Source organism: Danio rerio, chromosome 19 (genome assembly GCF_052040795.2).
Source record: "Danio rerio strain M-AB ecotype USA chromosome 19, GRCz13ab, whole genome shotgun sequence".
NCBI lineage: Eukaryota > Metazoa > Chordata > Actinopteri > Cypriniformes > Danionidae > Danio > Danio rerio.
In genome coordinates, this window is record NC_141039.2 from 17,374,246 (window position 1) to 17,392,331 (window position 18,086).

General features: G+C 35.2%; 1 protein-coding gene across 10 annotated transcripts in view; it reads left to right on the forward strand.

Annotated features, from left to right (window-relative positions):
* The first annotated feature begins 4,505 nt into the window (after positions 1-4,505).
* The window catches only part of ptprua (protein tyrosine phosphatase receptor type Ua), a 438,644-nt gene continuing 425,063 nt past the window's right edge, over positions 4,506-18,086 (forward strand). For all 10 annotated transcript variants that reach the window (XR_015945324.1, XR_015945325.1, XM_087295567.2 and 7 more), the window contains exon 1: positions 4,506-4,663. Coding sequence is in view for 8 of the 10 variants with exons in the window: in XM_087295567.2 (XP_087151693.1) it covers positions 4,594-4,663 (70 nt within the window). In the remaining 2 variants the exon portion in view is untranslated. The remainder of the gene's footprint in view (positions 4,664-18,086) is intronic.

Genomic DNA, 18,086 nt, shown 5'->3' on the forward strand with positions numbered 1-18,086 from the left:
GCAGAAATGTTCATTTGCCTCTGGGCATCTTCTTTAATGTGTGGTTGCATTAACAGTTTTGCTCTTGAGCGCCTCCAAGTGCTGTTTACTGTAACTTCAGCTGCTCCATGCACATGAACAAAAGTGCTGATCTGATTGGTGGAGAAAGTTTTGACGCAGTGCGTCAAAAAAAAAAAAAAAAAAAAAAAAAAAACAAGTATGAGGCGTTTTTTTTTTTTTTAATGACACTTTTGCATCTGCCATTTTGCACATTGGTGTGCACAATCACATTGACGCTCTTTATTTATTCACGAGGCGTTAAACGTCGACGGAAAACGCGAGCAAAAAGCATCTTGGTGTGCACGGGCCTATAGACTACTGCTGAGTAATCCAAAGCTGTGTTCTCTGATAAAAGTAAAAAGTCCTTTGAAAATCAGGGTCCCCGAGTCTGGCACACAATCTACATTGCTTGAGGTTCAGTGTGTAAAGTTTCCAGTCAGTGATGGTTTGGGGTGCCATATCATCTGCTGGTGTTGCTCCACTGTGTTTTCTCAGGTCCAAGGTCAACACTGCTCTGTATCAGAACGTTTAAGAGCTCTTCTTGCTTCCTGCTGCTGACCAACTTTATGGAGATGCATATTTCATTTCCCAATAGGACTACCACTATCTGGTTTAAGGACCATGGTATCCCTGTTGTTAATTGACCAGCAAACTTACCTGACCTAACTCCATATGCAATATGCCAGAACCAACAATGCAGAACAGCTGAAGGGCACTATCAGAGCAACCTGGGTTGTTATAGCAGTGCCACAGACTGACTCCATGCCATGTCGCATTATTGCATAAAAAATAAATAAATAAATAAATAAATAAATAATTAAAATCTTTCTTTGTACTGGTCTTAAGTATTGTTCTATTTTCAGAGATACTGAGTTTGTGTTTTTTTAGTTGTTAGTAAAAATCATCAAAATTATTATTCACTTTTTGTTTTTAAAAAATTCCTAAGTGATGACACATTTTTATACCTTTTACGGCCTAGACTCAATAATCAAGCATAGTCGCTTCTTTTGGTGTTGTCAATCTGGCAACCTGTGATTTTGGGCTTTTTTTTTTTTTCTTTTTTTCTTTTGCTACAAGTTTAACTGCTGCTAATTTCACAGTATGTGTGCAATCTGAGGACAGACATAAATTCACAATCAACAGGCTACCTCTGCCATTTCATTCATTAGCTTTTCATCCATGCCCCTGCCTTAAACTCAGAGTAAACATTAAGGTCTGGTTGGATAATTCTCAGCATAGTCATTGTTTTCAACTTTCATTGTTTTTCGACCAAAAATGTGCTCTTGCTTGAAACCATTTTCATTTGTTTGTCGTCAAATGCCTGACAGTTCAATGTGTGCACCCTGTCTCAAAATGTATGGAAAAGTACAACAAAATGGTATAGTTTGATTAAAGTGTTTGCAAGTCTGAACTAAGCTTCAGTAATGTGACAAAAATAAAAATACTTCACATGTTTTAATAAATTTATGTTTAGTTCAATTATGACTTAAGATGGATATGTAATCAAAAATTGCTGTTAACATAGTAGTCTCTTCATCATTATATCTGTGTCCATGTAAACATACTCAGTGACTTAAAAAGTAATGTGACTCTCTTACATAGTCACACAACTCACTTTATAGGTAGGTAGCTAACTATGTTTTTAGACACAGACAAAAGACACTAAGAAACTTCCATTCACTAACGTTTGCTGCTGTGTCATGACTAACACTACAATTCATCTCAGCACAGACAGCATGATAAACAAGATAAATGTTTGGTCTGAATCAGAAGTGTTCAATCTTTCTCCTGGAGATCCTGCAGAATTCAATTCCAGCCTTAATAAGACACACCTGCAATGGCTAATTAGTGGCTTATCTTCTTGGCTTCATTTGCAGCAGGTGTTATAGAGCAGGGCTGGATCTAAACCAGGTAAATAGATCCAGAAACAGGAGCCTCAGTGCTCTTGGTCTGCTTCAGTTGTAATATACAATGTCTCTTGTATATGAAAATGTTAGAATTTTCAGAAAAGTGGCTAATTTGTACAAACTCATACAACTTCATACGTATGAAAAAAAAAAAAGTTTTAAAAGGAGGCTCACCACCAAACCCCATCTCTAACCCTACATTCATTGGGTATGAGAAAATCATCCACAAGTTGTGGTCACACTAGAGCAGGGATGTCAAACTCAATTCCTGGAGGGCCGCAGCCCTGAGCAGTTTAGTTCCAGCCCTGCTTCAGCACACTTAATTTACAGTCACACTAGAGATTGTGTGTGCAAAATTCTGTCGTATGGCACTGCGAAAAGGGGCTGGATTAAACAAGCTTTGAACAATTAAAAAGTGAGCGATTGCTCCATGTTTTAAATTTCTGTCCAGAGAGGTCACATTTTGATTCTCGGTTGGTCTCGCTGGTCAGAGTTCACCAAGCTTGAACTTTGCAATGCAGCGAACTGCAAAAGTTGTCGCAAGAGCTTGCATTTCCAGTCTGACGCATTTGCCTGTGTATAAATGGAAGTCTTTGGGAAGAAAAGTCCAGTGTGATCGTAGGTTCAGAAGTACGAATTAGTTCATACAAACTAATACAAATTAGCCACTCAATCAATAAGTAAGAAACTGCAGTGCTAGATTTTATATGGGGTGTCACGGTGGCGCAGTGGGTAGCACGATCGCCTCACAGCAAGAAGGTCACTGGTCGAGCCTCAGTTGGGTCAGCTGACATTTCTGTATGGAGTTTGCATGTTCTCCTCGTGTTTGCATGGGTCTCCTCCGAGTGCTCCGGTTTCCCCCACAAGTCCAAACCATTTGGTATAAGTGAATTGGGTAAGCTAATTTATCTTTAGTGTATGTGAGTGGATGAGTGTGTATGAATATTTCTCAGTGATGGGTCGCAGCTGGAAGGGCATCCACTGCGTAAAACATAAGGATAAGTTGGCGGTTCATTCGGCTGTGGATTACCCTAGATTAAACGGTTGAGTCTAAACTGAGCAGCCAATGGATGCTAAAGTCTGGTCTGCCCTGGTCAAAATTCAGACTTGAAGGACATTCCTTCAAAGTTCTTACTGGAACCTTGGAAATTCTGACACACAAGTACAAATGGAATGTACCGTGAACAGCTCAGCCATAATGTAACATCAAACCCCATCTTAAGCCATCTCTAAAACCCTGCACATTGACAAATGGCTATAAGAAGATAAGAAAAGGATAAGAAAGAGAGTTCTTTGCTACAAAGAGCCACTGAGAGGTCGGCAAAGTATTGACTTTTCCATCTCGCTCCTGCAGATTTGAACTTTGTGTTCAACAGCTTTTGGGTTTATGATTTCTGCTGCTTGCTATTTCTCAGAACAAATGTTTTATATTTATCATTCATTCTTGAGTTATAAACATTGAGAAACATGTACACTGGTTACAACTGCAATAGATGTTTTACTTGTAGAATGCATTAAACACAACAATCTTCTTCATCCTCTGCCGCTGACACTGCAGCTCTGCACAAAACAGTTGGACAGCAGAGAAATTGAAATGGTCTGGTTTCTCTCAAAGTTTTTTTCTTTACTTTTGCCAATTAGTGAAGTTTTTTTTTCCCCTCGCCGCTGTCGCCACAAGCTTGCATGGTTTGGGATCGGTAGAGCTATGCATCGATGGATTTGCTCTTCAGTGTTTGGACTATCAGTAGTGATTATTAAACCACATTGAATTGAGCTAAACTGAACTGAACACTAAAAAACTGAAATACACTGTTGCAGTTTACTATGATCTTTTATGTGAAACTGCTTTGACACAATCTACATTGTAAAAGCGCTATACAAAAAAAGGTGAATTTAATTTAATTAGGCCTAATTTAAATTAATTCTAGCAAATTTTCACTTATTGACTTTTTGCTTTTATTCAGATTGGAATACGGAAGGGATCCTGAACAGATATTGAATCTACATGTATTTCTATCCTTTACCCTTTTCACAATTATTTTTAGGTTATTTTGCCATACTTTCAGGTTTATCTTTTCTTTTATAATAATATGTTAATTGATTTTTTTTTGTTCAATGAATGAATGAATAAATTAGAACACTTAAAAAAATATATCTTAATTACCTCGTTTGTGACTGATATATTTTATTGTTTAAATTTTTAGTCCTTTACATTTGATTTTAGAATGTGTGAAGGAAATTACAAGGATGTAGACAATGTGAGTAGCCTACTTTACAACAACTAGCTTTTACCTTCCTACCCACTTATACACTAGTTCAATTTAAAGCTCTCGACAAACAACTCAAAACGAACCACGCGAGTTGATGAACCAAATCTCTGCAAATCCAGTCTCAGCAGCAGCTGATAGGAAAATGTGTCGTGATTAACCGCAGAGAGGCGCCATAGTCCTTTCTCTGCTCAGCGAGTACATCTGGTGGAGTTCTGAGGGGGTATAATAGTTTGTCGTGACGTCAGCGGGCAGATCTGGGGTCTGTGCGGCGCGTTTCTGGATGAAACTCAGTGGCGCAGCAGCAGGATATTTACCACACTCTACCACACTCGCTGACTGTATTTCACCTGTCTTTACCTGCTGGACTAAACGCTGCAATGAATCTGTGCGCTGTTCTGCTGTTTCTCATCGCCAGGGTCTGTGCGGAAAGTCTGGAGGGGCCAACAGGTAAGACGCGAGTGTTTCAGAGACTTTTGATATCATAGTATCAAATCAATAGACTTTACACATAAACTGCACTGGGAATTACAGAACAGTCAAACCAGACCATGGAAGGCTGTCTGTCTCTTACAAACGTGGTGAAAAGTTTAATTAAGTTTTAAGTTTCTTTTTGTATTAAATTTTATATTAAATTGAGTTGATTAACGGATGAGCGTTTCATACCGAATGTTTGCTGAAAGCAATGACATAGGAGTTTTGAGAAGTGAGTTTCGAAAACGTTTTTCTTCAGTCGGTCGAGATTCGAGTCTGTATGACTGTAACCTCTCAAGTATATGAAATCCCAATGATCCTTTGTGACAATAGGGTGAAGACTAACAATTTTAGTGCGTATAGATGTTTTGATAGCGTCAGGAGTTCAAGTAAACTCAAAAATTAACTGGCCGTGTTAAAATGATACTAAACTTAAAGGGGGAAATAGGTTACACACGTTCCTTTTTGAAAATATTCTGTGGAAATATATATATATATATATATATATATATATATATATATATATATATATATATATATATATATATATCACAGTTGAAGTCTGAAGTCAAAATTATAAGCCCCCTGTTTTTTCCCCAATTTCTGTTTGACGGAGAGAAGATTTTTTTTCAACATATTTTTAAACATAATAGTTTTAATAACTAATTTCTAATAACTGATTTATTTTATCTTTGCCATGATGACAGTAAATAATATTTTACCAGATATTTTTCAAGACACTTCTATACAGCTTAAAGTGACATTTAAAGACTTAACTAGGTTAAATAAGTTAACTAGGCAGGTTAGGATGATTAGGCAAGTTATTGTATAATGATGGATTGTTCTGTAGACTATCAAAAAATATATAGCTTAAAGGGGTTAATAATTTTGACCTTTAAATTGTTTTAAAAAAAATTTAAAACAGTTTTTATTCTAGCCGAAATAAAACAAATAAGACTTTTTACAGAAAAAAAGAAAAAAACATCAAACCTCCTGTGAAAATGTCCTTGCTCTGTTAAACATAAATTATTTTTTTAAAAATAAAATACAATTCAAAGGGGGCTAATAATTCTGACTTCCACTGTATATACACACAGATATTTGTTGTTTGTTGTTATTTCTTATGTTTAATTGTAAACATATTTGATTGTTGATATAGTTAAAGTTGTTTGTTGAATGATCATGCACTACTTTACTATTTGTTATTATAAAAATGTCTTATTTATTCATAGATTGATGTCTGTCATAGATTAAATCTAGTATTTCATTTGAGTTCAGACTTTGTGAGTAAGGGAATAAGAAAAGGAATGCCCTGAGGATGTGCTTCTGTCAGACTCCCAGTATATTGGCTCAATATTTACATTTTCTTTCCGCTTGTTTAATATCTCTTGCTTTCACTTTCATGACATCAAATATGATCGCTGAAGCTGCTCTGGCTTTGCTTGTCAGGTCGTGTTGTGGTTTGTGGAAGGATTTTTGAGCTCCTGGATCAGCTTCAATTCTGTTCCCATCAAATAAATGTGTGAAGACTGTTAAACAAGCGAACATCCATCAATCTATCCGCTCTTTAAATGCTTGTCCTGTGTACAGGGTTAAAGAGATGAGCCTATCCCAGTGTCTTGGGACGTAATTAATGGATACTTTACATGTAATAAAAGGGACCAATGTAGCCTGCAGTAAGGAATTTAACTATTAAATAAGTAAATCTTACTATAAAATGATCTGAGCATTACAAATGATTTCCATTTATGTCACTTAATGTACTGATTCATTTATAATAAATTATGTATTTGACTAGGGGGGGAAATCAGAATTTAGATTTTACCACATGAAGCACATTTCAGCTTATATCAAAACACGTTTTTAGTACACGCAGTGCAGTTTTTCCTTGTTTACTATCAACATAATTTCGTTCCATCTATTTGATGGCATTTATATTTTGTCAGAGCAACCGTTGGACTGTTTACTCATGGATTTCAGCAAGCTTACTGCATGTATAGCGATGTTAAAGTCGATTTTTCTGTGTCTTTGAAGCATCCTTCATACTGTCAGATTACAGCATCACACAGTGGGGTGTGTGGGAGGTAATGAGACCTGAGTGCAAGTTCACTTCACTGACACTCTGACAGCGTGTGTGTGTGTATGTGTGTGTGTGTGTGGCTGCGATTGGGGGCGAGGAAGGTTACAGAGGGTCTCTCACTGCAGTAATCCAAATGAAAGTGAGTGGGCATTTCAGAAAATGCGTTCAAGGACACAGAACGTTGCACACTAGGCATTGCTAGGTTGTAAAGGAATAGGTCACTTCAAAATGACAATTTTCTTTTTAATAATATGTTTTTTTTTAACATTTATTGTGTAATTATTGTGCATTTTATATATACAAAACTTATTCAAAGCTACAATGGCAGTCATGCTCAAAATAAAAATAAACAAATGAATAAAAAAACAATAAAAAAAATAAAAGTGTTTATTATGATTTTGTATTACAAATCTTTGAAAGCCATATGGCTTAATTTGTTATCCAATGTTAATTTTCCACTCTGTTGCAGCTCTAAAATGTCATCCATCATTCCACATGTTCAAAGACACAAGCTTTCAAGCGTTATTTTTTTCATTGGTGTTCGGTTGGTGTCAACATTTTAATTGTTAAATGGGATGTAAATGACATTTTAGAGGATAATCAAACATTAGAAGATTGCCAATAAAACAACCTGGCCTGTTTCTCATCTTGTAGCTTTAGTTTACAGCAATAATTTTGTAAACAAGTTTTGTATACAAGTTTTGCAAATAAACAATGCCAAATTTATCTCTGTTTTCACAGATCTGTAAAAAAATGACTAAAACCTTGTATTACATGTGTCAGGATAGTTGGTGATTTCACTGTGTAAAAAACACAAAAACAGATTACTTTCAACATACTGTACAGTCCTGTTGGCCATCATTTTATTTTTGGTTGCCAAGTACGCACAAGGCTGCTTGGTGGTGCAGTGGCTAGCACTATCACCTCACAGCAAGAAGGTAGCTGGTTCGAGCCTCCGCTGGGTTAGTTGGCATTTCTGTGTGAAGTTTGCATGTCCTCCCAAGTACAAACACATGCACTATATGTGAATTGGATAAGCAAAATTGTCCGTACACTCTTAGAAATAAAGGTGCGTGAGCTATCGCTGTGGTGGTGTCTTTTCAAAATGTGTACTTAAAGGGTCTATATTGGTACCTTAAAAGTATATATTAGTACCTACAAATTTAAAGAGGAAAACATTTGTACTTTTTAGGTACTAATATGTACCCTTGAGGTATTAATATGGACCTTTTAGCCACAAATTTAAAAAGGTACCACCCCAGTGACAGTCCGCGTACCATTATTTTTGAGAGTGTATAGTATATGTGTGAATGAGTGTGTATGGATGTTTCCCAGTGATGGGTTGCAGCTGGAAGGGCATTCGTTGTGTAAAACATATGATATGCTGGATAAGATGTTGGTTCATTCCGCTGTGGCAACCCCAGAATAATAAAGGGACTAAGCAAAAAAGAAAATGAATGAATGAATGAATGAATGAATGAATGAATGAATGAATGAAAGTACACTCAAAAAAGATTACCGCTGCTTGTTCAAACTACCTGTTTAAAATTAGCTGAAACAACACAATTCTTAAAGTTTCTTTGGCCAATTTATTTGTTTTATGTTTAGTCCTTTTCAATTTGTAAACCATTAAGTTAACTTAATTGTTTTGTGTTGGGACAACATGAAGGAATTATGTTGGTCCAACTATTTGGTTAGGGGATTTGTAGTTTCCATTATTCTTTGCATAGGATTAATTTAAGAGAGGAAATTGTTGACAATAAAAGTATTCTTAGGTGTTTAAAGTTTATAGAAAGAATTGTTAGAGTTTAATCTTTATTCAGTTTGAAGATTTAAAAGAGTTTCATGTAATGTTTCATGTAATGTAATGTTTTGAGATTACCACCTCGCACTTTTGCTTTTGGTGTTCAATTAGTAAACATGCAGTTTGTTGCTTTGCTCAGGGAGCAATAACTGTCCTGACATTAGTTCTGAGATCAGTTTCAATCAATTGTATATGTAACTTATGAAATATGCTCAGGCTCTTTTAGTTGATTAAGAATAACTTCAAATAAAACTAAGAGACCTTGAAATATATGACACATAGACATAAATTATATTAACAAACTCTTAAGTTTAAGTTAAATAAAAATACAAATGTATTTAAACATTTAAAAATAAAATCACGTTTGACCAATTCAATTGTGTAAATAGTTTTCTTTTAGTTGGTGCTAAACAAAATTATTGGATGGAAATTGAGTTCTTCCAATTAGTTTTTTTTCAAGTGTACTCATGCATAGCCACAGAACAAATTGAACATATAATACCATTTTAAACTTATTTAAGTTTATACCAACTGAAGAGAGCACTATGGAAGTTTTTTCCTAACAAAATTAAAATGAAAATTCAAATGCTTAAAAGATCAAACTATAAATCAAATGCTCAAACTATAAATCAAATGCTCAAACCGACATTGCAAATGATAAATCAAATCCTCAAACTGACTCTGCAAATGGTGAATCAAATGCTCAAACAACTCTGCAAATGGTGAATCAAATCCTTAAACGACTCCGCAAATGGTGAATCAAATGCTCAAACTGACATCGCAAATGATAAAGCAATTGCAAATGAGGTGTCAATCAACCAGCATAGGCGGAGCTTTAAGGCGGAAGAGTTTGTTGTTGACAACTACCGGTAGCGCTACGACTTTTTCAAGGCGTTTAGATTTGCGTGCACTATTCCACGTCGTATCCGTATAAACTCGTGAAAGAGTAAGCGAGAAATCTCCTACTGCTTCTGTCCACATTCTGAAGTGTTCATCAGATGGGTACATCTATCATAGGAGGCCACGAAAAACCATACGGCAAGATGATAAAAAAAAGTTACATAACTGACGTTACAAGCGCAACTTTAAATAAATGGCAGGTTTAATAAATCTTAATTTAAATTAATATTTTATTACATAAGATATCCTTGTCAAATTTCACCTAATTTGTTGTTACCTTTATTGTGTAACATTTTTTTATCCACATGTAAAAAAAGTCATAAAAGTCGTAGCGCTACCGGTTGTTGTCAACAACAAACTCTTCCGCCTTAAAGCTCCGCCTATGCTGGTTGATTGACACCTCATTTGCATTTGATTTATCATTTGCGATGTCAGTTTGAGCATTTGATTCACCATTTGCGATGTCATTTTGAGCATTTGATTCACCATTTGCGGAGTCGTTTAAGGATTTGATTCACCATTTGCAGAGTTGTTTGAGCATTTGATTCACCATTTGCGGAGTCGTTTAAGGATTTGATTCACCATTTGCAGAGTTGTTTGAGCATTTGATTCACCATTCGCAATGTCGGTTTAAGGATTTGATTTATAGTTTGAGCATTTGATTCACCATTTGCGATGTCAGTTTGAGGATTTGATTTATCATTTGCGATGTCAGTTTGAGGATTTGATTTATCATTTGAGGAGTCGGTTTGAGGATTTGATTCACCATTTGCAAAGTCGGTTTGAGCATTTGATTTATAGTTTGAGCATTTGATTTATCATTTGATCTTTTAAGTATTTGAATTTTCATTTTAATTTTGTTAGGAAAAAACTTCCATAGAGCACATATTCAGAAGCTTGCTCTTTTAAACTTTGTGTATAATATTTTCAGGCCTCAGGTTTGTTGTTGTGTAAATTAATGACCAAACATAATTATAACTTCCCATTTTTAGTCAAGTCACTTTTATTTCAGTAGTGCTTTATAAAAAAAAAAGAAAATGATTTTGTCAGCAGTTTTATAAATATAAATCGGCAATAAGTGTGAAGTTCTGTCAATGTGAAAGATATTCAATACATCCACAATTTGTTTTGTTTGAGTCGGTTCAATGATGATTCAGTTCAGTTTAACATGAATGTCACTGTTAAAGAATGTGATTCAACTTTAGCGCATTAGTTGATAATGTTGTTTTGTAAATTGCGGCTAAACAGACTTTGTTCCGTAAGATCACCTGTTAAATTCCAAAAGTAAAAAAGTGAACAAGCTGAACACACTTTGCGTTCTTCTCTGCTAAGCACATAGTGTTTAGGGACAGTTTGCTCACTTGCACATCTTGGCTTTGAATTACACTTGCAATATAATACCACCTATTGCTCTATCTCACTGCCTTTTGACAGTTACTGTACAGTTAAGCTAGCCTTTGCACTTTAGCAACCTGAACTAAATGCTTGCAGCTTCTCTTTTGATTCTCATGTCGCATTATTTAACTGCCATCTAGAGATACAGTAGTGAAAAGTCTTTTCCTGAATGAAGATATGAGTGAATGGTTGAACTGATATGTTGGACAAATATCTATTTTTGATTCTGCTGGATACTTTATTGCAATTGGCCAAAAGTGACATGTCAATGGTAGCAGTCAAATATTAGCATAATTAATATAGGCTTTTGAATGGTCAAATCATGAAACTAACTTTGACTCTTTTGACTCTGATATCGATAAATCAGACAAATCAGTATGTTATTTTATACATACATACTTTCTGTTTGTTGTGAATATGAATATCCGTCTGCTACTGGTTGAATATATAGTCCTGTATATAACTAACACATTTTTTTGGGATGCCATGACAGTTGGATTACAGTGTCTATGCTTTTTCAAGGAAATCAATGTGCATACAATGTTGCATACGAGTTTGCTGAAACCATGATATACTTTTGCATGACAGAATTGTATTGAAAACACCAAGAGATGCTACAGATAAGGAGAGATTGATGAGTAGAAAAACTCCAGATGAAAGAATCGCACTAGAGCAGTATCCTGAAACCCCCAGCAGCCCACCAGAGTCAGCAGAAAAGAGCAAGAGTAGGTGGTTGATATTATGAAGGAGGGCAGCAGAGGGCAATCGCTGGGCTATTCATTCTCTCAAACGCTTTCACTCAGTACAGCGGCCTTACTGTCTTCAGAGGCTTTGAAGCTTTGCGTTCACGCTGCCCTCAGTTTTAATTCATTGTTCCTAGCCGATCTTTTGAACTGAAGCGCTGAAGTAGAATTTTAGTTGTCCAGTGTTTCCAATATTTCTTTCTAATGCAGTGCTGAACTTGATATATTTAATTTTCAATAAAATAGTTATTTACTGATAAAAATGTTATATACTGTATATAATTATACACTGATCAAAAAATATAGAAAATACAATTGATGTTGCATAAGATTTCACTTTCATATTAATGCTTTGAAAGCATTGTTACTTCATAATAATCCATAAATCATGCTTACTAGATTACAAAATTATTAACCATAAAATGTAATTATATACAGTTGTATTCAGAATTATTAGTCCCCCTGAATTATTATCCCTATGTTTATTTTTTCCCCAATTTCTGTTTAACGGAGAGATTTTTTTCAACACATTTCTAAACATAATAGTTTTAATAATCCATTTCTAATGACTATTTTATTTTTGACGTAATGACAGTAAAAAATATTTTACTAGATATTTTCAAGACACTTCTAAATAGCTTAAAGTGACATTTAAAGGCTTAATTAGGTTAATTAGGTTAACTATGCTATTATTATTATTATTATTTTCATAGTATTTCCTAATATACTTTTCTTTTGGAGAAAGTCATTCACTTTTTTAGTGTTTTTTTTTTTTTTTTTTTAGTCTTGGGCCATTTAATAGTTTTGTTTTCTCCTCATTGGCTTCAGAAAAAAAAAACATTGTTGTCCAATGATTTGCTAAATTAACCTGATTTGCCTAGTTAACTTAAGTAACTTTAATTTACTTAAGCTTAATTAGCATTGAGGTTAAGCTGAACACTAGTATCTTGCAAAATAACTAGAAATATGATCCTGTCATAACAGCTAAACCAAAATACATAATTGTTTTTTAGAAATCAGTTATTAAAACTTTTATTAAATATTAAAAATGTCTTTCTGTTAAACAGCACGTGGGAAATATTTGAAAAAAAGAGGGCTAATAATGTTGCCCTTAATAGACATATGCCATATGCTATAATTACATATGCTATGCATATTTAAAAAGGAGCCTTTAATATCTGCAATATAATTTTATTTTAGCATATAGATGTTTTCAATTGATTCATCAGCAGGTAGATGTTACAGAATAAAAGGCTGACTGTAGTTAACTCAGAATGGGCTGATTAACACTAAACTGTAAAAACAGTGATGTAATTAATATCACAAGATTCATTTACAAAAATCATCCTGCATTGACTTTAATATAGGCATGAATGATACCTCAAATCAATATATCCAGATAATGAACATGTATGTTATTGCTATCATGGGCACTTCAGAATACTGTAAATATTGAAGTTATATGTAATCTTTTAGCGTGTAAAGATTTTAAAAATATTCACATTGTAGTTTATAACTGCGCCAAATGCTTGGAGACTTCATTGGTAATAAACTTTATAGTTTTAAACATTTTCACATTGTAATCTGGCCTAATACATGCTAAAATATCGATTGAAAATTTGTTAATTAGCTAAACTCAAAATCTTTTATTTAGCAAAATCTTTTATTACTCTTAGATCGTGTTAACTTCTTATTTAATGCCTAATAACGCATTGTAGACTTATACTGCCTGCAAGGCCACAGTGCAACAAATCACCTGCAGTTAAAACAAAGGTGACTAAAACAATGTTTCTCAAAGCACAGTCTGTCAGAACCCTCTGCTGATAGGCCTGCTTAGCCGATTATCAAGCTGAGTCTCAATTTCCAACTGCACTCTATTGTCAACAATGCATGAAATGGACCTAAGATCATTGAGAATGGACTGTGAATGAAGATTGCAAGAATTATTGGGCTGGCTAGACAAATTAAGATTCATGATGCATCACTTAGATGGTTGAAGGCAGATATGTTAATTACCATCAGAGGGAAATGCCCCTGGATGCACCGTTGGGCAGAGACAGGATGGTAGCGGTGCTGTAATGTTGTAGATGTTTCTTGGGATACTTCAGTCCACACTATTCCAGCAGCACTATCCCTTACAACTGTCAGGTCTCTGGACCATCACTACAGACTGCACCAGATGCACCCATTGATGGCTACAGGATAATGTGCCATGCAACATTGAGAACTGGAGGACCTGCTGTTGACATAACAGTACCAAATTCCCAAGGAGAAATGAAATTACTGGCTCACTGCTTCATGGGCTAATGGAAGTCCCAGAGGTTATTAGGTAGGTGGTCATAATGTGTCATGATTACCTCACTCATTACAGCAATATGTATATATATGTATAATTATAATGTAGTAATCTTACAGTATAAATGTAGCCAGTTAATAAAGTGGTTTTAAAATAATTAAATACAAAACTAAAATGAAGAAACAAAAGTTTTTATTTAATAACTGGAAAGAAATGTTTGAACAATATACTGATGCCGGGCGATGCAGTGGTGCAATAGGTAGTGCTGTCGCCTCACAGCAAGAAGGTCGCTGGGTCGAACCTTGGCTCAGTTGGCGTTTCTGTGTGGAGATTGAATGTTCTCCCTGGATTCGCATGGGTTTCTTCCGGGTACTCTGGTTTCCCCCACAGTCCAAAGACATGCGGTACAGGTAAATTGGGTGGGCTAAATTGTCTGTAGTGAATTAGTGTATGTGTGTGTGGATGTTTCACAGAGATGGGTTGCGGCTGGAAGGGCATCCGCTGCGTAAAAACGTGCTGGATAAGTTGGCGGTTTATTCCGCTGTGGCGACCCCGGAAAAAGGGACTGAGCCGACAAGAAAATGAATGAATCAATGAAGATACTGATGATTCTAGACTTTTGTTGATAATTGTCAGGAATGTTGGATTATTATTGCCTTTTTACCATATAAGTAGGACACAAACTAGCCAGACAGTAATGTGTGAATTGTGAAGTGGACTAAATCTATGTAAACATAAAAAATTCTGTGTTTTTTAGTAAGTGTAATTTTTTGGCTTTTATTCTTGCTAATAAAGAAAAAAAATACTGTATATATTTGTAGTAACTCATGTTCTGTTGTCATTAATATTTAAAGATTCAAGGTTAACACCTGTTAGCTTTAATTGTGTGGAAAACTGGATAATTCTGAGCTTTTGTCAGCTAATTTCATCTTTCGGGTTTATATATGTTATATATGTTTATATATATATATATATATATATATATATATATATATATATATATATATATATATATGTATATATATATATATATACTGGTTAATTTGCAAGATACTAGTATCAGTTTAAGGTGATATCAGATATCAGTTTAAGGTGCAATTTGAATGCTAATTAAGGTTAAGTCAATTAAATTTAATTAAGTTAACTAGTCCCTGCTTTTTAATTATTCATAAGAGCGAATAATTAAGTTAGTTTTTATGATCGACTGTCATGAAATGCATGAATGCTGTCAGGGCTGATACAGCAAATCTGTTTATGTTCAGCTAGCGTTTTTGTTGGGAGAGCTGTACGAAAATTGGACAATGGCGGACTTTGTATTTTATCAGTTGAGTTTGTCGCCCAACTGTATATTGCTGTGTTTGCTTATTTTTAAAATCCTCCATATCACCGATAGGGCTGATGGTTGAAATAGACAAGGCAAGAGATCTGCTGCACTGCTATCCACTGTGTCTGCATTCAGACCCAGGACTGAGGAGGAGAGAATCCTTTATAGTGTTTATATAAACATGATTGTCTTTACAATGATAAAACAAATTGTGGTTATGTGTAAATAAAATTATGAATATGTAGCAGGGCTTTAAATTGCTTACTTTATTTCTTTGCATTTTAACTTTGTAAACTATAAAATCATAGGTGTCCTCACAGTTTGTGTCTCATTTTGTGAGCCAACTGACAACAGCTCCCCACTTTCTCCCCTGCTCTGTTGGCCACGCCCACTCCTCCCTCTGCTCAGAGAGCCCCATGCCCATTATGAGGCATTTTTTTTTTTTTTTAATTTTGAGGTAGACTTGAACCAAAATAGGAGAGTTTCATGGCCCTTTAACTTTAATATTTAAAACTGTCCAAGAACAAAAGCAGGATGGATCAAAGTTTGATTTAAAAAATCTTGAATGATTCTAAAAGTCTTTATAATCATAAAAAAAAAAAAATAATAACTAGTTAAAAAATCTTGAATGATATTAATGATATAATGTATTTCCGGAAACTTTCTACTTCTCTGTTTATCTGTCTGACTTTATGGTGGGTTTCTTTTGACCGACCCCTGTTCTTTTAAAGAATATCACTATGGCGAACACGTCAAGTGTAAAAGCCTCGTTCATTATTTGTGAGGTGCGCGTGCAGTCAGCTGAGGTTCAAGACGCGGCGCCAGGCAAAAGTATAAATCAGCCTTGAGAAAGCAAAGGCTGTCTTTTTGCTCATAGTTCCCATTTCAATTTTCCATCAGTATCCCTTTTAGAACATTGGGCTAAATTGGGCAAGTTGTTACAGTGTGGCTGTGTTTGCATATTGAAATCTTGTCTAGTCATATCATGTTGCTCCACGTAAATTTTTTTATTTATTCCTTTTTTTATCATGCAGGATCTACACTAATCATCTTCACACGCGCATGTGGCATGTCATTTTTCATTTCTGTATGAGAATAGACAGCACTTAGAGATCTCACACCACTGCATCTCTGCGCTACACTCACCTGCAAGGCATTATGGGATAGCATCAGTTCTCACCTCCAGGTGCTGTCACTGCATTGTTGCTTTTGTTGCTCCCAAAAGCCATTACGGGACAGATGGTGTTCTGCCAGTGGGGTTTACCCACCCTGTTAGATCCTGTCACATAGTGTTTAGATGCCTACCTATCCTCAACCAGCATCCTTCCTCACAGCATCATCAAGGCAAAATACTTTAAAATTAAAAATGAGCCATTATTATCTTCTATTTAATTTTGTTTTAGCATATAGATGTTTTTAATTGATTCATCAGCAGGTGGATATTACAGAAAAAAGGCTGTAGTTAACTCAGAATGGGCTGATTAACACTAAACTGTAAAAACAGTGATGCAATTAAAATTACAAGATTCATTTACAAAAATCATCCTGCATTGACTTTGATATGGGCACAAATGATACTTCAAATCATGCAGATATTTAATCAGAGTTTTTTTCTCTCTCCCTTAATCAGGCTTTCACTTTGTACTTGGCAATGAAAAAAAACCATTAAGTTAGCTTGAAAGAGGCTATTGGACTTGAGCCAATTAGCAACCTTCTACAAAGTAAACAGAACTCTTAGCAACTGCATTACATGTACTTGCAACCACTCAAAACACCCAGTGCACAGTGACATACAAGAGCACCCAAAACACCTTTACAAAAGTCCTGGAAACAATACAGAACACCCTAGCTACCAGACAGCTTTATGCTCATAATGATACCTCAACTAAGCTTTTCACTCATCATAGCACACATGCTGCTGATGATGTGACAATTAAAGTAATTTGATTTGATTTGACCAACAGTCTATACACAACATGGTACCATGCTCAAATCACACACAACAATCATAGTAATTCCTTTACATGACCTGGCAACCATCCAGAGCACCATAACAGGTACATATCAACAGTATAAATGTGCTTTTAAAAGCAACCACCTACAACTCCCTAGAAACCACAAACTGCAGCAATATGCGAAAACACTGTAGCAACTACATACTGTATCACTGCCCCAGAAACCACCAGAACTTGAATTAACTTGCAACAGCTACTTGCAACCATTAACAAACCCCCCATACCCCCCAAAATCAATAAATAATAATAACTACTAATGATAGTCAAAACACCTACACTTTAGCAACTGCATAACACCCTAACTACCATATATCTACCTTTTAAATACCTCAAACCCTATAGCATTGCTATAATAACGATCAAGCATGTTTCTTCTGTATTGACCAACATCCTAATAGCTATGAACTGACATGTTAAAAATACTAAATATGCCTTAAGAAACAGTTAGCAATGTCTCGTTAACCACTGAGAATACCCTATAAGACACATATTGCTCATTTCTATTGAGCCATACAGTTCAGTATCAGCATAGTGCTATCAGTATATTATAGGTGCCACATCATCTTGTTTTATCCTACCCCTTTTCAAAGCACCATCCAACAGAATATCACATGCTAATACTCTTGTGTGACCAACCCAGTTTACTTGGTAGGCATGGTGTTTGCCAGAAATCATTTGAGGTATGTTGATAGGCATGGTGTGTGGTGGATAGTATCATTCAGTGTAATTCTCATGTGAAGAAGAAAGCTATTGGATCCATTCACATATTGTGTCTTCAAGTTCACAATTTCAAAGGTAGACGTATCAAACTTTCTTAAATAATATGTGTGAACGGATAAACA